Below are 23,587 nucleotides of genomic sequence, written 5' to 3' on the forward strand. Positions count from 1 at the left end.
CCAAAATTTACTTTTGTCAACTTTTAAAAAACAGCAGGATTATAATCACCCCAGCTTGTTTTCTTTGCAGTTGTCCTGGAGATATAAATAGTTGTTGAATAAATATATAATAGAGGGCTTTTTTTTTTTTTTTTTTTGCTTTCTGTAACATGGCTGTGGTCATAATGGCCAGCATGTTCTCCAGCGTAGCAACCCATCAAGACGGAATGACACCTGAAATCCCAAACGAAGCCTGAAATGTCCTTAGAGGGAGAAGCAGAATTGTCGCTGGTTTACGCCGGCTTCATCGCATGTGGAAACCTTCAGATCTCCCGGTGCCATAAATGAATGAGATGGTGTCATTGTTGGTTCCACAGTACGAAGAGGACCGGGGCATTGTGGGGCGAAAGCCAGAAATAGTCCACGATGCTGTACTGCGTGTAGCCCAGAAAAAAGCCAAAAGCCACGTCAGTGACATTGTGCCGCCCCAGCATGACCCTGGAGAAGCCCACGATGAAGGCCCATAGGACCACAAGCACCCTCAGCGGAATGGCCAGCACCAAGTGGTTCAGGACGAACCGCGACACCAGGGCGGCCCTGGTGGCGTGGCCCGAGGGGAAGGAGTACTTGTCCACTGAGAGGGTGACAAACATGTCCATCTGGTTGTGAGCCGGGCGGCGCCTGCGCACCAGCCCCTTGATCAGGGCCACCAGCAGCAGGTCCAAGAGCAGGGCGAAGAGCAGGTTCATGAGCACCTCGCGCCCGGCCCAGCTGTCGCTCCTGGACAGGCAATAGAGGGTCCCCAGGAGCCAGGGGATGCCGTGTCCCGAGATCTCCAGCAGCTTCATAAGAGGCCGCATGCTACCCCAGGACGAGCTCTCAACGGCGCACACCCCCAGCTTCTTGGACAGCCACAGGTCGATGGCCAGCAGGGAGCGCAGGGCGATGCCCAGGAAGGACGGGTTCAGGTCCATGCGGTCTTCCTCCGGCAGCGGGGCGGGGGCTGCCTGCGGGGGGCCGGCCCCGGCCAGAGGGAAGGAGCCGCGGCGGTGCACCGGGCTCTCGGACGCGCGCAGCCGGGCGCAGGTGGGGTCCGCGCCGGGCGCGCGGCTGCCGAGCAGGGACTGGAACTCGAACCGGCCGCCGCCGCCGCCGCCGTGGGCCGGGCTGCCGGGGCTGCTGGTGCTCGAGGCGGAGGCGGCCAGCGGGCGTCCGTCCGCGTTCCTCCGGGGGCTCGGCATCGCGGCGGGGGGCACGGACCCCAGGAGCCGACCGGCCTAGCGAGAGGCTCCCGGCCCTGCAGCCTCTTCCGCTTCCGCACTGCCCTCCCGGAGGGGCGGGGAGAGGAGCCGGCGAGAGGACGAGTGTGACACCTGGCGGAGACGTGGGAGGAAACTGGAATTTCTACTCGAGGAGGGCGACGACAGGGGGAGATGGAGGTGTGGGAGGTCCAGGCGAAGGGGTGCGGGGGTGGTGGGGGGGGGTTGACGGCGGCCGTGGGAGTTCAGGAAAACCAGAGCTCCGCTTAAAAAACGACACCAAACAAACCCTGTTCTCTGTTTTTTCTTTGTTTTTAAGATTTCTTGTCCAGGGGTGTTCCTTCCTGACAAGCAAGATGTGTACCTTGGGGTGTACCTCCTAAATCAATACCTGGAGACCGACTGCTTTCCCTCTGTGTTCCCTATTATGATTCAGCAGAGCATGAGGTTTGAAAAGGTGATCCTGACTTTCTCATTGCCAAATAGAGAAGTTTAAATGTTGTTGTCTGGAGATCATCTAATGGGTCTTATAAAGTTATTTTGTACATTTTCTTAAAAGAAAAAAATGACCTGAAGGCACCTCAGAACAGTACAGAACCAGAGTTGGAGGACTTGCTTTTGCATTGTAGGTCTGAGCCAAGTTCTGTCAACCTAGCGCTAAATGCCCTGGTGGATGCTTTCTATTCTTGGAATTCCCATGGCATTTTCTAACTGGAGCAGAGAGAGCATTTTCTGAATGTTCTTGGAGGTGTCAGAGGCAGCTGCATTACATTTCTGACCGAGATTATCAGTAAATTAGTGGACCTTAGAAACAAACTATTGTAGACTCAGAATGAAAAAAACTATATTCAAATTAGTAAGATCCTGTATCTGAAATCCTGTAACAAAACAAGCCTCTTCAGATTTATTGAATTTTCTTAGGTCGTCCCTGGTTTATTTAGCTACAGTGATAAAGGCTAGGTTCTATTCCAGTGAGTATGAACGTGATATTAAATGAACATTACAAACTTCTTCCCACTTTAATTTAGAATATTAGGTTTCATTATTATGAATCATGCACAGTTCTTTGAAGTTTTCGTTTTGGAATTTGGAGGCGGAATCACTTTTAACCTTGATCAGTCTAATGATTTTTCCCCAAACAATATCGCTGAGCTGCTCTTTGGAGGAGGGGATGAGTATGGGAAGGCTAGATAAGGTAGAGCCCATCATTTTTAAAGATTTTATTTATTTATCTGACAGATAGAGAGACAGTGAGAGAGGGAACACAAGCAGGGGGAGTGGGAGAGGGAGAAGCAGGCTTCCCGCTGAGCAGGGAGCCCGATGCGGGGCTCGATCCCAGGACCCTGGGACCATGACCTGAGCCGAAGGCAGATACTTAACGACTAAGCCACCCAGGTGTCCCGAGCCCCTCATTTTTAAAGGTCTGGATGGTGTTGCCCAGAAAATGACCTGTTTCCAACTGAGACTGGGAGAGGAGATGAGGATTGATTTTCTAAAAGGCTAGGCTGTATGTAATGTTTTTGGAAATCACAGCAGAAATTTAAATAGAGTCTACAAAACTGTTTGGATAAGAGAGGAGAGGAATAAATGGATATTACCTTGGGACATATAGTCAGAATCCAGAGGAACCCATTTCTGCTATTTAGATACTGGTAGTGGTAGGAAGTGGGTGGTGAAAATCCAGTCTGTGTTTTCCCCTGGGAATATCCTTATTAGTTTTTCAGTTTTCCTTCTATAGAAGACTTTAAAAAGACTTCCCTTTTAAGAGAAGCACAAGGATACAAAATCACAGAAGCACAGAATGATAATTCCGTGAATGACCTTGGAGGTCATCTAGTCCAACGTCCTTGACTTGTAGAAAAGGGGGGATCAACCTCAGAGTTAGACTCCAGATGCCACTACTGCTCTGTTGCAAAGCTGTGCATTTGAAGATTGCTAGTCAAACATGTATCACGGACCATTTTCCTTTTTATAAAATGCATTTATTTAAAAATTTTGAAATATTGCCCTCGTGTGTGAGCTGCTTGGGTTCCTATTCCAGCTTTCTCCCACCTGGCTCCAGTTTTCTTGTATTTGTTCCATTCTCTAGCTGCAAATACTTGCAGCAAGTATCGAAGACATTTTCTCCTCCTTGGACCTGCTGTGTAACCCAGAAATGAATGTTCTAAAACATTTGGATAAATAAGAAATCGCTTATCAAGAATGTATGAGACATTGTGTTTGAGCAATTACTCCCCAGGATCACAGTTGAGAAAATCCGTAGCCATGGATGAAGTGAAGGTGAAATAAGCAAGCAAATGAAGCAAGCTGAAATAATTCAGGGGAAAAAAAACCCCTCACCTGCATTTGCTTGAAAAATCTAAGTCAGTAAGACAAAAATAGATTACAGGGGACAGCCTCCACTTTTGTACTTAAAGGTGAACTGGCTTTGGATCAAGAGCAGATGTTAACCATACTTAAATTTAAACACCATTTATATCAGAACTTAAATGCCTGAAATCAAACTCTGATGAAAACTTTCGTTTCTTAGCGGCTTCCAGAGTTCAGGGAGAAGGGCGTGTTATGCTTTTAATCTCAGTCCTCTCCCAGACCCTTCAGCTCAAAGACAAAATAAGCAGATTTGGCATTGGCTAGACAGATATCACATTTGTCTTGTGCTTCACGATATACTTTAAGCTTATGAGGCTCTCCCTCGCTCTGGTTATTTTGGGTTCTGTAGAAGTATAGCTTAGTAGTGCCTCATTTTCTTTTGTGTTACACGTAGATAGAATTTTTACTTATGTTCCTTTTTAGCACAACCAATTGCTAAGGTCGTTTATTCAGTTAACATCATTTAATGAGTGTCTGTGGTATGCAGAATGTATTTCTAGGTACCCAAGCAAGACTCTGAGGCTTGACGCCAGATGTGCTTTTAGCAGCAAACTGTAGGGCTAGGTCAAGTTGATGACATTTGGAGCATGTGGTAGATTCAGCTAACTCAGATTTTCCTTGTGCTTGGTACTGTGTTCTCATTCTATAGTCATTCATTGAACTTTTAACACATACCTGTTAAAGATACTCCTGTTGAATTTCAAAATATTATATGGCTGGAATTGGCTGGCATGTGTTAATTATTTGGAAGAATATAATCTACATTTTCTACAAGCATCTATTAATAAATGTTTGAAAATTTATTTTCACCATTTTTTTTTCCTGCAGGTGTTTGAAAATGCCATAGATCCTGGCGCTGTAGCAGACATTTTAGAAAGTAGGTACTCTCAAAACAAAACAAAACAAAACAACTGTTGTGTGTGTAATTGTGTGTACAGATATAAAATTCTACGATATTCTATGTTGTAATATTTCCATGTTCGATCCATATTTATATTCAGGAGAGTCTATGTCAAATTTGAGTCATGTTTTTCGTTCTCTTACAGACTCTTTTCTAGATAGAGATGGGACTTACTGGATGGTACACTTCTGTTTGTTTATTAATTTATTTACAATTAAATGGTTTTTGTATCTTCACACAGTTGTGTGACCATCACCATATTAATTATAAAACATTTTTATCATAGAATGAAGCCTTAAACCCATTCTTCCTTATCACTCCCAGCCCTAGCTAACTGCTAACCAATCTTTCTGTCTCTGTAGATTTGCTTATTCTGCATATTTCATGTAAATGGAATTATACAATACGTGCTCCTTTGTGACTGGCTTCTTTCCCTGAGCATAATGTTTTCAGGATTCATCTTTGCTACAGCATGTGTTAATACTTCATGTGCTTTTGTGGCCAAATAGTGTTTCATTGTATGGAGATACTACATTTTATTTAGTCATTCATTGGTTGATGGGTGGTTGGGTTGTTTTCACGTTTGGGCTGTGATGAATAATGTTGCTATGAATATTTGTGTACAAGTTTTTTTGTTGACATATGTTTTCATTTCTCTTGGGTATATACCTAGGAATAGAAGTATGGGGTCATATGGTAATTCTTTTTAATCTCTGGAGAAACTTTACCAAAGCAGCTGAATTATTTCACATTGCACCAGCAATATGTGAGGGTTCCACTTCTGGCCAACACTTCTTATTACCTGTCCTTTTGATTGCTAGCCATCCTTGTGGGTATGAAGTGAAATCTCATTGTGGTTTGATGATGTTGAGCATTTTTTCATGTGTTTATTGACTCTATATCTTTTTTGGAGAAATGTGTATTCAGAGCTTTTGCTTATATTTTAATTGGGTTATTTGGTTTTTTATTATTGAGTTGTAACATATAGTGGACTTGTAATGTATCGAGTTCTTTGTATATTGTAGATACAAGTCCCATATCAGATGTATGATAGATAAATGTTTTCTTCCATTCTTTGGATTATCTTTTCATTTTCTTGATGGTGTTCTTTGAAACACAAAAATTTAAAATTTTGATGAATTCAATTTTATCTGTTTTTCTTTTGTTATTTGCACTTTTGATGTCATAACTAAGAAAGCATTACCTCATTCAAGTCACAAAGATTTATGTCTATGTTTTCTTCTAAGCGTTTTATAGTTTTAACTTTTACATTTATGTCTATGATATGTATTATTTTGATTTTTATAAATAGCATGAAGTAGGGGTCCAACTTGCATCTGGATATCCAGTCATCCTGGTACCATTTGTTGATAAGAGTATTTTACCCCCATTGAATAGTATTGGCATGTTTGTTCAAAGTCAACTGAGTGTAAAAATGAAGGGTTTTTTAAAAGATTTTTTTTAATTTATTTGACACAGAGAGAGAGAGAGACAGCAAGAGAGGGAACACAAGCAGGGGGAGTGGGAGAGAAAGAAGCAGACTCTCCTCTGAGCAGGGAGCCCGAAGCGGGGCTCGATCCCAGGACCCTGGGATCATGACCTGAGCCAAAGGCAGACGCTTAACGACTGAGCCACCCAGGCGCCCCAGCGTTTGTTTGTTTGTTTGTTTGTTTTTGACTCTCTATTCTGTTGATCCATGTATCTATCATTATGCCAATTCCACACAATTTTGATTACTGTAGCTTTGTAAGTAAGTTTTGAAGTCAGGAAATGTGAGTCCCCTACCTTAGTTCTTTTCAAGGCAGTTTTTGCTATTTGGATTTCCTTTCCTTTCCATATGAATTTTAGGATCAGCATGTCAGTTCTGCAAAGAAGCCCGCTAGGATGTTGAAAGGCATTGCACTGAACCTGTGGATCAACTTAGGGAATATTTCCATCTGAACAATATTAAGTCTTCCAATCCATGAACATGGGATGTGGTGAGAATTAATTGAATGTAAGGAATTTGGAGCCTGAGACAAATGAAGTGCTAAACAACCATTGGAGTGATGGTTGGCAAAGATATGTTCCTTTTTCCTACTTGGAAAACCTAAAATTACAAGCTGTCTTAGCTGTTAAGTTTCTTGGCATTTAAAATTCTGTCCTCATACACTCATATCTTTTTCATAAGTCTATGAAGGGACAATTTTACTTTTTTTTCACATATTTCCAGCTTCTTTGAGACATAATTGATGTATAACATTGTGTAAATTTAAGGTATACGATATGTGGTTTCGATACACTTATATATTGTGAAATGATAACCACCACAGCATTAGCTAAGAAACTCATCACATCACATAATACCATTTCTTTTTTGTTGTGAGAACATTTAAGACCTACTCTCAGCAGCTTTCAAATATATCATACAGTATTAGTAACTATAAGTGTCTAAAATTGTCACCATTATTGTCTATTTTAAAATGTTTTCACTTCTCATATTTTGTGGGAATTATCTTTATTGATTTTTAATTGTTATACCATTTATGTTTAAATTACTTTAAGATTTGAATTTTATTCTTGTCCTTATAGATTTTGTACATGGGCTCACTATTTATAAATACATTTTGGACTCAGGAAGTATAAAAAATGTGATATTTTATGTCTCATTTATATAGTCAGAGAGCATAGTGTTTTTTTTTTTTAAGATTTTATTTATTTATTTGACAGAGAGAGACACAGTGAGAGAGGGAACACAAGCAGGGGGAGTGGGAGAGGGAGAAGCAGGCTTCCTGCCGAGCAGGGAGCCCGAAGCGGGGCTCCACCCCAGGACCCTGGGATCATGACCTGAGCCAAAGGCAGATGCTTAACAACTTAGCCACCCAGGCGCCCCAGAAAACATACTGTTTTAAGCAAGATAAACTTATGTAGGTTAATTGACAACAGTTATATTGTGAATTTTTTAAAAATGATAAGTCAATTATTATGTCAGTGACTTACGAATATGTTAAAAAAATTTTTTTTAAGATTTTATTTGTTAGAGAGAGCACAAGCAGGGGGAGCAGCAGAGGGAGAGGGAGAAGCAGGCTCCCTGCTGAGCAGGGACCCTGATGTGGAACTTGATCTCAGGACCCTGGGATCATGACCTGAGCCAAAGGCAGACGCTTAACCCACTGAGCCACCCAGGCATCCTTTATGAATACACTTTTAAGAGAGAAAATATTGCATTCATTTCATCAACACTTTTCAGGGCAAAGAATACCAATTACTCTCATTCCATGCCTTTGAATTACTGGGCCTCAAAATACCTAAATCATTGTTGGTACGGCACCTATTATTATTATTATTATTATTATTAATATTATTATTAATGTAAATGGGATGTTATGGCAGTCTTAAACTTAGCAATTAATGAACAACTCCAGCATTTTTCTTAAGTATTAAAATCTCATTTTTTTCCCTTTTAGGCTTCCTAACCAGGTTTGAATTAATACAACTAGTACCTCCAGGTAATGTGCCAGTAAATGCATTTCTAAAGTAGTTTATTTTATTTGGAAAGGGTTTTGGGATGACAGAATGGGATTGGTATTTACAAGTTGTGCTTTCTAGAACACTCCCTTTTTTCCCCCACCGGTCTGTTGAATTCTGTCCATTCCCGGAAAAGTAACTTTATGGGTTTGGTGGCAGTAAGCGTAAGCAGGCATTTGACTTTCTATTTTTTCATAACTTTATCTAATTATCATCAAATAATAAAATCGTGGCTCCGTTTCTTTCCAGTTGTTGCCTTTGACTTTGTTCTACTTTATGGGGCGTGTGTGTGTGTGTGTAATACCCAAAACTGTCTTCTGTGTTAGATGCTAGAACAGGGTTGGCAAACTGTAGGCCCCAGGCCAAATCCAGCCTGCAGTTTGTTTTGTATGACTCGTGAGCTAAATTTCTACGTTTTTAAAAATTGAAATTCGTATACTCTATGTTTAATTCATATACTACAAATTTCACTGTTGTCAAGTGTACCATTCAGTTGCTTTAGTATCTTTACAAAGTTGTGCAACCGTCACCACTATCTTATTCCAGACATTTTTATTATCCCAAAAAGAAACGCGTAGTCATGAGGAGTCCCTCTTCATTCCCTGTTCCCATAGCCCTGGCCACAACTAATCTACTTTCTCTGTTGACTCGCCTACTCCAGACATTTAACGTCAATGGACTCAGACAATATGTGGCCTTTTGTGTCTGGCCCCTTTCACTTTGCATGTTTTCAAGGTGCATCCATGTTGTGGCATGTATCATTACTTCATTCCTTTTTAGGGCTGCATAATGTGCTTTTATGTGGATGTACCAAAGTTTGTTTATCCATTTGCTGGTTGAGGGACATTTGGGTTGTTTCCACTTTTTGCATATTATGAATAACAGTGCTATTAACATTCATGTACAAGTTGTTGTGTGAGTACATGTTTTCAGTTCTCTTGGGTGTATACCTAGGAGTAGAATTTTTGTGTCATATATATGGTACCTCCGTGTTTAACTTTTTTTTTTTTAAAGATTTTATTCATTTGAGAGAGAGGGAGCGCACACACGCGTACATGCAAGCAGGGGCAGGGAGAGGGACAAGCAGACTCCATGCTGAGTGCAGAGCCTGACGCAGGGCTCGATCCCACGACCCCTGAGATCATGACCTGAGCCAAAATCAGGAGTCAGATGCTTCACCGACTGACCACCCCAGGCACCCCTCCATGTGTAACTTTTTAAGGAACTGCCAAACTGTCTTCAGTTCTTATATTTTTTTGAATGGTTGGAAAATTTTTTTTAAGTATTTCATGGCGTGAAAATTATATAAAATTCAGACTTCATTGTCCATAAAGTTTTATTGGAACACAACCATGCTCATTCGTTTAAATATTGTCTGTGGCTGCTTTTGTTTATGCTGGAGTTGAGTAGTAATGACCATGTGGTCTGCAAAGCCTTAAAGTATTTACTGTCTTGCCCTTTACAGAAAAAGTGCTTGCTAGAATTGTGGCACTATAGGAGGAAACTTTTCTGTGGTACCTTTGCTTCATGTGTCTTTTTTTTCTTAAGGATTTATTTATTTGAGAGAACACAAGCATGGAGGAAGGGCAGAAGGAGAGGCTGAGCAGGGAGCCTGACAGGGGGCTCCATCCTAGGACCTGGGATCATGACCTGAGCATAAGGTGGATGCCTAACCAACTGAGCCACCCAAGTGTCCCTACCTGGTGATTTTAGTGTGTGTGTGTGTGTGTGTGTGTGTGTGTGTGTGTGTGAGAGAGAGAGAGAGAGAATATTTAAGACTCAAACATTTCTAATTCTTTTTTGATCTTTGCTGTTATAGGTTTTTGCCCTTTTTCTTCCCAAAACTGAAAATAGCTTTACAGTTTTTATTTGTTGCAAAAAGCATCCCCAGATGATGAGAAAACTTTTATAATTTGGTGAACATGTTTCCTGATATATCTCTGCGGACAGAAGAACACCTAGATACAAAATTTTTACATAATAGTGTCACATACATTTTCTCCTCTTGTGGCTTCCCCCGTGATAGATCACTGTTGCATTGTCATTTCTAAAAGCATAGATGTACGTCATTATTTTTAATGGCAGTAAAGAACTTCATCAATTTACTTATGTGTTTTTATAAGTCCATGAAGAGTAGGGACATAACATTTGGGGTTTTGCTTTTCCACTGTACATTGTTATCTGTACTTTGTCATTCTCAGTAGCTATGCGTTTTTCCGTAGTATTATAATTATCCTTAAATTGATATTGTTAAACATTTAGGCTTTGTCTTTCACATATTTATAAAAATTATTTTTTTCTCTTGGTGTATTTGTAAACAATAGAATTACAGGAGTCCCCCTGTATCTGTGGTTCTGCTTCCTATGGTTTCAGTTACCCATGGCAACAACCATGGTTCAGAAGCAGATGATCCTCCTTCTGACATTGTCAGGAGGTCAGTAGTAGCCTAACAACTGAGTCACTCACCTCACTTCTCATCACGTAGGCGTTTTATCAAATCACATCATCACAATAAGGGTAAGTACATGCAATAAGATATTTTGCAAGAGACCACATTCATGTGACTGTTATTACAGTATATTGTTATAATTATTTTATTATTAGTTATTGTTGTTAATCTCACTAAGCCTAATTTATAAGTTAAACTTTACCGTAGGTAGGTATGCGTAGGAAAAAAGCGTAGTGTATATAGGATTCAGTACTGTCTGCAGTTTCAGGCATCCCCTGGGGGTCTTGGAACATAATCCACTGTGGATAAAGGGGAACAACATCCATATCTTGTCACCTGGGAGTAAACTGATCACCGGCAAGTTTCCGTTATTACTGTATTCAATAGTGTATGGCATGCCCCTTGCCCATAGCCCAGCTAATGCCGGATATTATCATTTGAATTTATTGTGTTTGCAAAGTATATAATTTCTTTCTTTTTTTTTTTTTAAAGATTTTATTCATTTATTTGACAGAGAGACATAGCGAGAGAGGGAACACAAACAGGGGGTGTGGGAGAGGGAGAAGCAGGCTTCCCGCAGAGCAGGGAGCCCGATGCAGGGCTCGATCCCAGGACCCTGGGATCATAACCTGAGCCGAAGGCAGACGCTTAACAACTGAGCCACCCAGGCGCCCTGTATATAATTTCTTTAAAATATATTTTACTATATGTGTTGGCCCCTTTTTATATATGATTTGTGACAACCTAAAATTTAAAATTTACTTCTTAAAAATTTCCATTTTCCCATAATTTGTTTTCTTTCTTTTCTTCTGTATAACGTGATTTTCAGTATTCTTTGATTACTTGAGGAGTGATATCTGGATGTTAACATTGCCCTTTGGTATATATTCCTGATATTTTTACCAAAGTTTTTAAATAAGTTATGCTTAATGCATATGTATGTCTCCTGTTTTGTTGTATTCTTTTGATATTTTATTGTTTGAATCTTTTGTTTTCTTAAGAACATGGGAGACGGAAAGTGAGTCTGGCAGCTTCCTGAGCTAAAGCAGAGGTGGCTGTGGAGGCTTTTATGAGGATCATAGTTTTGCCAGCTGGGGCTGTACCTAGCTAGAGCAAGACATGGGCCGCAAGGAGTTGAGGGGACCCGGAAGTCTGTAGCTCTTTCTTCTGCCTCTTGGCCCATTGACAGAAGCAGACCCTGAAGACAGAGAAGAACCCCATTTTCTGTGGATCTTAGGATAGGAACCCTTGTATATATCAGGGCTTTCTTAGGTAGAACAGAGGGAAGATCAGAGATACTTCCTACCTGCTTTTCAGAAATTCTTACTGAATATTTTTCAGCCTAAAAGTGGTAGGCTAAAATCAGGGTATTGAATTTTTTTCCATAGTTTTTTTTTTCTTACTTGACCTTATTTTATGTTCAAACATATATCAATGCAAATTGGCAAGTTATATTTTGGTGTTAATGAAGTAGAAGCAGGCCCATTTTGGTCTTATTTAGTTCTACATGAAGTTTTAAAAAGTAACCCAATACCTGGGGTGCCTGGGTGGCTCAGTCGGTTAAGTGTCTGCCCTTGGCTCAGGTCATGATCTCAGGGTCCTGGGATCAAGCCCTGCATCGGGCTCCCTGCTCAGTGGGGAGCTTGCTTCTCCATCTCCCTCTGCCCCTCCCCCTGCTTGTGCTCTCTCTCTGACATATAAAAAAATAAAATCTTAAAAAAAATAACCCAATACCTAAATACTTGTACTGTAAAAATTTACCACAAAGTTATATAAAATAAAAAGTTAAAAACCACATTCATCAACAACTTCTGACAATAATTACTACTAATAATTTGTTGTTTCTTTTTAGGTGTTTTCAGATATATGTATATGTAATGCATTTGGTGTATTCAATGAAATCTAAAATACATTTATATGTACACACATGTATACATGAATGTACTCTATATATCTAGTATTTAATATATGTATGTTCAGTATACATAGTGATTGAATATACATAATCTGCAACTTGCTTTTTAATATTTGATATATCTTAGATTACCATATGTTTTTCATGTGACCAGAAATCCACCTGTGAGAAGGTTGCAAGAGTAGTTCAGGGCCACGATGACTGGAGAACTTTGAGGCTGGGTGCATGCCTACAGGTTATAACTCAGAAGCTACTCAGATATGAAATGGAGGCTGTATGATACTTATTTTCCTTTTCTCTTCAGTCCTTGTATTGCAGATTGTAGTTTTTAATAGCATTAGATTAGAATTGCTCAAAATAATTTCATTCGGCTTCAGATGCATTACAGATTAGTCCACTAATTGGTCCACCATCCGTGTATTGAGGGTGTGCTCAGAACATGCCCCACGCTGTGCTGTTGGTATCACGCCCGTGGCACCAGGCAGGATGGTGGTGGTGAGCCCTCCTGCTCTGCTGGTTCTCGATACTTGATAATTAAGCAAAAATGATTTGTCTCATGTAGGCAGCACCATGGGGTCACAGGGGCTACATTTAGGTTCGCAGGGACCCATCCTTCACGTGGCTGAAATCCTTCACTTTTCATTTGGCTGCAGATACTATTTTATTGTTTAATGTTTATTCACATCACTTTCCAACACACCTATAGTCTTTTGACCATTGTGTTAATGGCACGAGTCCCTTCGATTTGCCTCTGGCTTTACTGCTAGAGAGGTCCAAGGATTAGGCTTAGAAGCCATGAAGACTCCTCTGGTTCCTGTTTACAAAAGCTGGGAAAAAGCGAATGGACACAGGGGGGCAGCAGCTGATCCTGTCTGCGGGGGCGCTTAGCTTTCTTTCTACCCATCTCTTTGTTGAAAGCCTCTTGTCTGGGAGAAGGCTTGTGGATGCTAACTCAGTGGGCACCGTTCCCTCAATCAGACTTCGTTTGATGCTTCGTAGTGGTGTTCATGAGGCATCAACAGTGGAAGAACTCCTGCCCCAGATAACAGGGGTTTGAAATCCCACTTTGCCACGTGGCATCCTTACGTGCATCCTGCCCGCAGAGCCGGTTTCCTTCTCTGTACAGAAGGCGCCACATGAGACTCCATCACGGGAGGCAAGCTGTCAGTTCTGGTATGCTCTGTAAACGGTAGATTTTTCAAAACAACATTGTTACGAAAATGACTATTTTTCTCGAAGGCTCATTTGTTTTCCTTTTTTCAGGGGAAAAGTTTTTCACTGACAGCATTGATGATGTCCCAGTCTGAGCCTGTGAGAACACTGATTTCTTTCAGACATTTCCCTTGGCCTCTGAGAATCGCTCAGCCTGTGTATATGCTATATGCTCATTATTTACAACTGAGGCTCCTCTGTAGCGTCCCCTTGCTGTGCAGACATTTTTACACTGGGTGGCAGGTTGGATTCCAGAACATGACCAAAGCAGAGAGAGAGAGAGAATTGAGACACATCAGCCTTTTATTTCTCTTCTCCGATTCCAGTCTCTTTATCCCTGTCATTCCAAAGATAGGAGATGATCCTGCCTCCGATTCTCTGGCCTCTTTTTATTTTAATTCTTGCTAAAAACACGCATCATGATTTAGCAGCTGTCATGTTGGACGCAGTGAGAAGAGCTGGCCAAAAACCTATGGGAGGAGAAAGGAGAAGCTCAGTGTGGAGAACATCACACCGGGGGTGTAGGGGTTTATTGGAGTGGGAGCGTATGATTGAAAACACGTGATGTCCAGAGACCAGTGGTGCTGGGACCTCTGCTGGGCTGGTATCATGGAGCGGTCCCGATGATGGCAGGTGTTGTTAGGCAGTGTGCTTGGCACTTTATATATGTCACGTGCCCTCACAGTAGCCCCAGGGGGCAGGTACTATTATGACTTTTATGTTTTCCTGAAGAGGAAGCTGAAACTAGGAGATTATGTCATTTGCTCCTGGTCACATAGCTGGTAAATGGTGGAGCAGGGGTTTGAACCAGCTTTGTCTCCACCTAGAAACAGTTCTTAACCACCGAACCATATGCCTCAGTAGAAAGCTGTGTTTTGTTGCTAGTGATGGGCAAGGAGATTGTCACATCACCTCCCGTTTTCAGGTTGCACTTGTGAGGTCTCTGAGTGGAGGAAGTCTCTGGCCAGCAGAGTTGGGATGTCATGCCCATTCCAGAGGGAGCCTGTCAAAGGAGCACTGATGAAAAGGAGGCTGCGATGAAGCAGAAGATCCATCTTACAACCCCCCCCCCCCCGCCTTCCCACTGCCTCCCCACCTTCGTCTTTATCATCAATGTACATTGTATATTCATTTGTGTAATTGTTCCTCATTTGTGGACTGTAAGCTCCGGGAAGGCAGGAATTATACCCATGGTGTTTCCTGTTATACACCCAGGATCTAGAACTCCTGGCACACGGTAGGTCCTCAGTGCATATTTCTTGAGCATATGAATGAAAAGAGATTGAAAAGATGGAAAAGAAGTGATTGAGAAATGAGTGAAGGGTAGGAGTTGGAAAGATTTTAGAGGACTTTTTGTCCGTCTCCTCCTCTCACAGTGGTGGAAACTGTGTTTCAAAGAGGGTAACGAATGCTAACTGAGCACCTGATGTAAGCGGAGACTTAAGTTCTCTCATGTCATCTGCTTGGAGGCAGCTCCAGGAGGCCGCACGACACCTCTCTTTTCTGACCTCCTCTGAAATGCGGTTGTAAAAGGGTGCCTGGGTGGTTCAGTCGGTTGAGTGTCCGACTCTTGGTTTCAGCTTGGGTCATGGTCTTGAGGTCCTGGGATCGAGCCCCGCATTGAGCCCCACCCCACTGAATCGGCTTCTTTCCCTCTCCCTCTGCCCCTCCCCACCCCACTCTCTCTCTCTCTAAATAAACAAATTTTAAAAAATGTTTAAAATGTCCATCCTTAATGATCTCTCCAGGGGCCTATGAGAGACACTGGCAGATTGGCCCCCTTCCAGGTGAGGCGGTCTTGGCTGGGCCCCGTGCTGGTAACTGCCCCGCACTCACACCCTCTAGGGACGTCCCTGCCAGGGATGGAGTAGTAAACGTACAAGTCCCAGCACTGACGGGAGCAGGTCACAAACACATGTGTGACGCCAGTCTTGGTTCGCGATATATTTTGGGTACAAAGTGAAAAAGGCTGGGGTGCCTGGGTGGCTCAGTCGGTTAAGTGTCTCCCTTCAGCTTAGGTCATGATCCCAGGGTCCTGGGATTGAGCTCCGCATCAAGGGAGCCAGCCACGCAGAGATCCGGGGAAGGAAGATGACGGAGAACGCGGGGCAAGCATCTAAGGTAGAGGCGAGCTTGGTGTGTTTGAGGGACAGCAGGAAGGGCAGCAGGGCGGACGTGGCATGAGCAAGGAGGAGAGGGGTAACAGATGATGGAGGGGGGGTTAGGCGAGGCGGATTACACGGAGTCTTGAAGGCCAGGGTAAGGTGCTTAGGTTTTATTCTAGCAGGATGGGGAGCCTGTTGGAAGGTTTTAATGTGACGGGAAGGTACAATGTGATGTTTTTATAACATGGCAGCGTGTGGAGGACAGGTTTGAGTGCGGGACAGTGGAAACAGGGAGACCAGCTCGGAGGCCGTGGCAGTGGGTGGAGAGACAGGTGGTGGGGCTGGGACCAGCCTGGCGGCCGTAAGGATGGAGAAAGGACACAGATTTTAGATTTATTTTGGAGATGGAGTCAACAGGACTTAGCTAATTTGGACGAGGAGATTGTCACATCACCGCCCGTTTTCAGGTTGCACTTGTGAGGTCTCTGAGTGGAGGAAGTCTCTGAATTCTCTCTGAATGAAAGAGTTCATGTGAGGAGCGAAAGAGTGGAATCAAGGATAAATCCTAGATTTTTGGCTCAAGCATGTGGTATTGGTTCTTCTGATGGGAGGCTAAGGGAGAGCTTACTTGTGGGAAAAATTCAAGAGTTCTGTTTTGGACCTGTTATCTCGGAGACATGAGGAGACGTTTAAAGTGAGACTTGAAAGATGAACGGGATTTCATCGGGAATGGGAAGGAAGAAAGGACGTTTTGGAAAGAACAGCGTGGGCCGAGGAAGGCCGTATGTAGCGGAGTGGGGGAAGATAGATCGTCAGTCCGTGTGGCTGGTGCATGTCTGAGATGACAGGAGAGGAGTGGAAAGACATGATATTGTGATGAAAAAGAGAGAATGGGTTCTTTTTGCACTTGGATCCTTATGAGAACCCAAGCATTTGTGTTGAGTGGGATAAGTAGGAAGACATTAACCCATCACGCTGATGTGCCAGAAATACACCCTATCAGAGTTCTTCTCAAAATCAAATGGCGGTCACCAAACGGTAAAGCTACCTCATTGACTATGGTTTCTTTTTTGGTGGTGCTCTGTACAGGGTCCACTCTTGGTCTGAACCTCTGGTGTAGCACCTGCTGTGTAGACAAGGAGGGCTCCGCTGGTAGCTGCTCAGTCCCCTTAGACCCAAGATCTTCTTTTGGTAATGAGTGTTTTGTAGCATCCCTTTTGCCATACTGAAATAATATTCATGGTTACTATAACCAGCTTACACAAATCGCTGCAAACAATATAATAGTTCAGCTGTAACAAAGGAGAAGTAAAAGGAAAATGGTTTAAAACAAAATATGCATATCAATACACAAACGTTGAGCATAAGGAAGGATTTAGATGTGGCATGATTTTCAAAATAGCCAGTAGGGTCTCAGTAAAGATCTGAACACATTTGTTGCTTAATTTACACGGTAGCTGCATTCCTGAAAATTCCGTGTATTTTAAGATCATGCAAAGAAAATGCTCCGTGTTTGTATGTAACAGTGAGGTTCCAGGCTCAGCCAATTATAAAACAGCTTCTCACCTGAAAGAATGTTGTTATGACATTAGAATGTTGTGCAGGAGTGTCTTGAGCGTTGTGAGACATCTTAGCACCTCTGGCTCCTGCCCATGAAATGTCCCCCAAAGTTTTTGGGAATGTCCCTGTGGCTGGTACCAGCCCTGCTAAGAACCACAGCTTTGGCTGTTCTGTGGGCCATGGGGATGCTGATATCCCTGCATCAGAGGACATGTTGACCCCCCATCCCCCGCCCCCCCCAATCTATGCTGTAACCATTGTGTGAACGGGGCATTGTCTGCCTTGTTCCTGTTCTATCCCTAGGGCTTGGCCCAAGGTGTGTCCTTAGAAAACATGGTTGAAGGAAAGGATGGGTGGATGCATCGAAGGATGGACAGATGGAGGGATGAAAAGGGATATTTCTCTTTGTTCTGTTTCATGGAGCAATCCTTTAGTTTTTTTTCTTCTTCTCTGTTATGAGTTGGGAAGGCTTTTAAAAATGATCCATGAGATAAGAAGTAGTAGAAATCTCTTCTACTCCACCTCTTGAATAACAGGTGCTTTGATCAAAATGTCTATTTTTATCTGAATGCCATCTCAGCTGTCACCTGCCTAAGCTTTTATTTTGTTAAACTCAGGAATGTAGATCATTTTGAGAATGTAAATCTACTTATGGCTTTTCTTCTTTCTTTCTAGTGTGGGAGGAGTTGGCCTGCTATGAAGAAAACACACGGGATTTTCTTTTCCCTGAACCCAAGCTGACACCGTCGCTCCCTGGGATGTGCAGGGAGGTGCTCATGAAGACGATTGCAGGGTTTCCAGTAAGTGGTTCCTGCCCAGCCTGGACTCCTGTGGGGAGAGATTCTTGGGACTTGGACATTTTATTTCTGACAGGGCTTGTTCTTGGGCTGATCACTTCATCTCGGTTAGTACCCCTGTGTAGCAGCCCTGTTTAGATGCCCCTTTCAAAAACCAAATTATACTGATTTCCCCCACTGCTGATCTGAGAGATGGTGGTGGGGGAGGGGTCTTAACCTAATCAGGCCAAATCATTGCCTTATTCACAGTGTCACATACTTACAAGGATGCTTTTCCACCTCCTCTTAATGCAGACTAATGGAAAGATTTAATACCAGTTTATTTCATCGTAGCTATTGTTTTAGTAGTAATAATGGAAGCAAATAGAATCGTGAGAGTAATAATGCCGCCTCTCATTTATTTTGAGCTTTTGGGTTTTCCTTTTTTTTTTTTTAAGATTTTATTTATTTATTTGACAGAGAGAGGCACAGCGAGAGAGGGAACACAAGTAGGGAGAGTGGGAGAGGGAGAAGCAGGCTTCCCACTGAGCAGGGAGCCCGATGCGGGGCTGGATCCCAGGACCCCAGGACCTTGACCTGAGCCAAAGGCAGACACTTAATGACTGAGCCACGCAGGCGCCCCGAGGTTTTGGGTTTTCCTATGGTATGTTATTTCCGTGATGGCTCTCGTCAGCCAAGACAGATGTCAAGAGTTTCCACTTAATGGCAAGGAAAGGGACAGAGGTTCACAGAGATACTACTAAAGGATCTTAAAAGACACAGTAGTTATTCAGATGACAATCTGTTTTGCGGGCATTACCTGAACCCAAATTCAGGACATTCATTTTGCTGGTATCTGTGATAGTTTCTAACCCCACGGCAGCTCTGACAATATTCTCAACCTTTATGTTACTTGGATGGTCTCTGTTGGAAGGGCCACAGCTTTATGAATTTAAAAAGCCTGTTTAATACTCACTTTTCTCTTACTCCCCCGTGAATCATTATAGTTATAATTTCGTAAAATGTTATCACTTCCCGTTTTGTTGAGAGTAAGTGAAGAATATGTAACATGAGGCCCCTTGTTTCTGTGATGTTTATGATGACAGAACTTCTAGTTCTAATATTTCAAGCAGCAAACATGCATCAGAATCGCTAATGAGCATAACTTTAAACCCTCCATAATCTTTGATGGTTTGGTGAAGATCACTGGCACCATTTTTTCCCCTCAGAGATACTCTTTGTCTGTCACTTACATCCGTGGTACTCGTGAGAAGGCTTGCCTTTATTATTTTGAGTTATTGGTATACTGCTCTTCAGACACTAAAAGGACAAAAACTGGTGAGAATCAAGTAGGGGATACTCTTTATATTAACTTTGGTTGATGTAAAGTTATATAATATAACTGAGTTTTCTATGTAGTCAAAGCCATCTGCAAACACGGGGCTGGTATGCAGCTGGGTATGACGACGAGGAGAAACACACGTTCTTGTCTTCTCCCAAATGTTGTCTCTGTTTAACTTCATGAGCATAAGTAGGAAGAAGAACATATAGGAAATTGTGTTTTTACAGTTACTCATAAACGGAGGTAGTCATCAGAGAAAGGGCTTTAAACTGCAGGGAAAGATCCTCACACATTAGAGGTAAAGTATCAGTGAAGTTATGAAAACTATGTTTTAAACCATTTGTAAAAAAGTGGAACTCAATTTCTCTCCAGTGTTCTGGAAGGTAAAACAAAACCAGTCACCACAGTTTTAACGATGGCCGACGTTCGTTGTGTTCTCCCTAGATGCCGGGCACCGTGCTGAGTTTGATACATGACTTATCTTGTTCCACCCTCCTAACCCTGCAAGGTGGCTGTTATTCTTTTTCTGTCCTATGGTTGGGGAAACTGGCAGAGGGAGTTTAAGAAATGTGCTCAAAGCCACAGGGCTGGTGAGTGATGGAGCAGGGTTCTCATGCTTTCTTGTCGGGCTTGGTCACTGCAAGAGGCTGATTCTCTCATGGATTACAGGTTCATTATTCACTTCATTATTTTCCCTTAAGTTATTAATTCATTAAGAATTAGATTTATTTCCTCCACGAGAATGTGACCTTTTCTTGGTATTTCCATATTTCATTTTATTTCACTTGATACTTTGACAGCTTTTTCTCCCTCCTTTTCTTGGCAAGGTCAAGAATTTTGTTTTGTTTTGTTCTGTTTGGGCTTTTTGCTTAATTTTAATTTTTTTTAAACTGGGCTTTATGTGCAACGTGGGGCTTGAACTCACGACCCCAGATCAGGAGTCGCACGCTCTACCACCTAAGCCAGCCAGGCGCCCCAAGAATTTTCTTTTTAATGTAATTTGTTTTCTTGTTAGGTCAAGACTGACTCTGTTAAAGTAAGCAGAAAGAATATTATTATTTCTTAATTAACTTTTAGTTAATAATTTCATTTTTCCTTTAGGGCCGTGATTCTAGAAAAACTGTACTGTTAAATCCATTTGTTGGCCTAACCATCATCACCCTCCTCCTGTTGCTAAGGAAGCTGGGCAAGAGAGAGGCTGTAAATTTCAGCTCTAAACTATTATACTAAAATCAGTACTGCTGTGGAAAAGGAAGTATACATCCCCCCTTATGGTCTGAAGTCATTGTCAGGAGTGGAGGTTACGGGAGGCAGACAAGAATGTGTTACAGGGTGTGGATTCCTTGAAGGTAGAGCCCCCCCTTCCTCCCCAGGCAGACTGGAGCGGGGCTTTGAAGGCTGGCTAGGCAGCCACATGTGCAGAGGTTAAGTGTGGGCCCCGATTGTCTGGGTCCAGTCCTAGTTGTGTCACTCAGTGACTGTGACTTTGGGTAAATTACTTAGTCTCTGTGTACCTCGGTTTCCTCAGCTGTAAAATGCGCTGATAATAGTACTTCCCCCATCAAATGAGGGTTAAATCTATGTGTCGTGTTCAGCATGCTATCTGGCATATAGTCAAGCACACGATGTGAACGGTTACAGTTTGTCGTACTGTCATTCAGGGGTTAACATGGCCTCCCTGCGAGGCGATGAGACGGCGACACAAGTCTGTGCCTCCAGTGGTGACTTGTTCAGGCTCAGACAGCTGGGCCGCAGGGGACCCGGGGTTTGGTACACACAGGCGGTCTCGTGATTCCATCGGTCGCGCTGTGGACCTTGGAGCTCCCCAGCCCTCCTCTTTGTGTGGGCAGTCTCCTGACTGGAGGTGAGGCTGATCTGGCCAGAGGTCTTGTACACTGTTTGACGTATGCCACCCCCCCCTCCGCATCATCGGGCTCTGCAGCAACGGGGCTCATGTGTTTGCACGCCCAGAAATCTTGAGTCACCAGTCCAGGCCTACCACGCGTATGGGCATACTGCGTTCTAGAGGCCAAAAAAAAACCGCCGAGGATCTAGGCTGTACTTGTAAGAACTTGTTTTGCAGACCAGATGAATGCACAGGGATGAACGTGCAGAGGGAGGAATAAACGGGCAGGAAACAAGCGAACTCCTGGCTCTCCCGATCCGCAGCTGTGTGACACCGGAGAGACCCACCTCTCCAAGCCTGCTCCCTCCCATGTAAAATGGGGACATAATTGTGTGCTACCCAGGCTGCGTGTATATGTTTTATTTTTCAGCTTTACTGATGTATAATCAAATAAATATTGTATACATTTAAGGTGTACAACTTGATGTGTTAATATACAATGTGAAAGAATTGCCACAATCAAGCTAATTAACTTATCCATCACTTATTATTACTCGTTTAGCCGTTTCCTTTTTCTTTTCTTTTTTCTTTTCCTTCCCTCCCTCTCTCTCAATCTCTCTCTCTTTTTCTTTGCTTAAGATCTACCCTCATAGAAACTTTCAAATGGACACTATAGTATTATTAACTATAGTCAATTGCTGCACACCAGATAGACCTCTAGAACTTAGCCATCTTGCATAATTTGTGCCCTTGACCACCCATCCTCCAGCCCCTGGCAAACAGCACTGTCTTCTTCTATGAGTTTGGCTGTTTTAGATCCCACACGTAAGTAAGGCACACCACGTTTGTCTCTCTGTGTCTGGCTTATTTCACTCAGCATAATGTCCTCTAGTTTCTTTTATGTTGTCATAAAAGGCAAAATTCCTTCTTTTTAAAGGCTGAATAGTATTCCATCATATATATATTTGTTATGTATATATTTTAGGTAATATGTGTGGATTATGCCAACCGCACAAAAAAGTAATTAGGTTCTTACATGCTTTCAAGTTAGATGGGGTGGGCTGAGCATCTATTTCCAGTAATTTTATTTGCTTCTTTTATGCTGTTTTATTTTTAGGGCATTGCTCCCAAAATAGAGTTTTCTACAAGGACAGCCATCAGAGAACGAGTGTTTCTGCAAAGAAACAGATTTTCTGTAAGTATAACCAAGAAGCCAGTGATAGAACTGTCATGAATTTTCTCCATAGATTTAAAGAATTTCAGCCCAAACTTGGTTACCAAGTTTAGATGGCAACTGGATGAATAGAAACCTGGAGATTTATCACTAGGCTTGAATTTCTATATTCAGACTGTTCAGCTTATCACATTAGACTGAGTGCGTTTGACATGTATTCATCATGGTATAGTTAGTGGAACAGTGGAACAAGGGATATAAAAGCTAAAATCACAAGTTTGACATAAGTAGGCCAATTAGCTTTCTTGTTATTGTTTCACGACTTTTACTCTTGATCTTATGAATAACTGTGTTCCTTCTTTCTTTTGCTGAGGCCGCAGCTCAGAGTTGTATTTGTGGGTCCTCTAGGCCTTGGGGCATCCTTGAGCACCCCCTCCATTTCACTGTCATGTTCAGCCCTAATTTCCCCATCACACTGATTGCTTTTGGTCTTTCTTTTTACCTTGTTGTACATAATTTTTAACGATTTAAAATCCTTTGTAGAACAATATGGACAATGATTGAATGTAATTCGTAAAGCTTCTTCAGGTACTTTGCTTGTCATCCCAAATCTTGCCTGGTGTCTTGGAAAATCCTTGGAAGTGTAGGCTGTGGGTTAAGGGGTACTGAATGCAAAGGTCATTAATCTGTGCAAAGCCATCAATCCTCTGGGCATCATGACTCATAATAGGAGGCAAATGATTAATTTTAAGGAAGGCATTCACTGCTTTTTATTTTTTTAAACATTTTTAAAATTGATTTATTTATCTTAGAAAGTGAGAGAGAGAGAGCATGAGCAGGAGGGGCAGAGGGAGATGGAGAGAGAATCCCAAGGAGACTCTACACTGAGCACAGAGCTGGACATGGGGCTTGATCTCATGACCCTGAGATCACAACCTGAGCCGAAATCAAGAGGTGGTTGCTAGCTGACTGAGCCACGCAGGTGCCCCTGCACTGTTTGCTTTTCAGTTTTTCCCTATTTACCCACTATTTTCTCCAGGCTGATATGGGTGCACAGTGATCTTTCAGTCTGTCTCTCTCTTCCACTCCACCATTTTAATCTTGTTTTGGCCTCTTAATATAGGTCTTCCATTAAGTATTAACTTTTTAAAGTAATAGCTCTTACTGTTTTTTTTTTCTTATAACAAAAGTA

The 23,587-nt window shown here is 42.4% G+C and overlaps 1 protein-coding gene across 1 annotated transcript in view; it reads left to right on the forward strand.

The window, feature by feature from the left end:
- Window positions 1-236: 236 nt before the first annotated feature.
- Window positions 237-23,587, forward strand: part of SPATA6L (spermatogenesis associated 6 like) — a 37,539-nt gene continuing 14,188 nt past the window's right edge. The window contains exons 1-6 of the mRNA XM_088018936.1: window positions 237-1,065; window positions 1,558-1,695; window positions 4,437-4,485; window positions 7,956-7,997; window positions 17,933-18,057; window positions 22,339-22,416. Coding sequence (XP_087875062.1) covers window positions 796-1,065; window positions 1,558-1,695; window positions 4,437-4,485; window positions 7,956-7,997; window positions 17,933-18,057; window positions 22,339-22,416 — 702 coding nt within the window. The 5' untranslated portion in view covers window positions 237-795. The remainder of the gene's footprint in view (window positions 1,066-1,557; window positions 1,696-4,436; window positions 4,486-7,955; window positions 7,998-17,932; window positions 18,058-22,338; window positions 22,417-23,587) is intronic.

Source organism: Eumetopias jubatus, unplaced genomic scaffold, assembly GCF_037043125.1.
Source record: "Eumetopias jubatus isolate StellerSeaLion01/CBP00866 unplaced genomic scaffold, mEumJub1_p1.0 scaffold_15, whole genome shotgun sequence".
Lineage (NCBI taxonomy): Eukaryota > Metazoa > Chordata > Mammalia > Carnivora > Otariidae > Eumetopias > Eumetopias jubatus.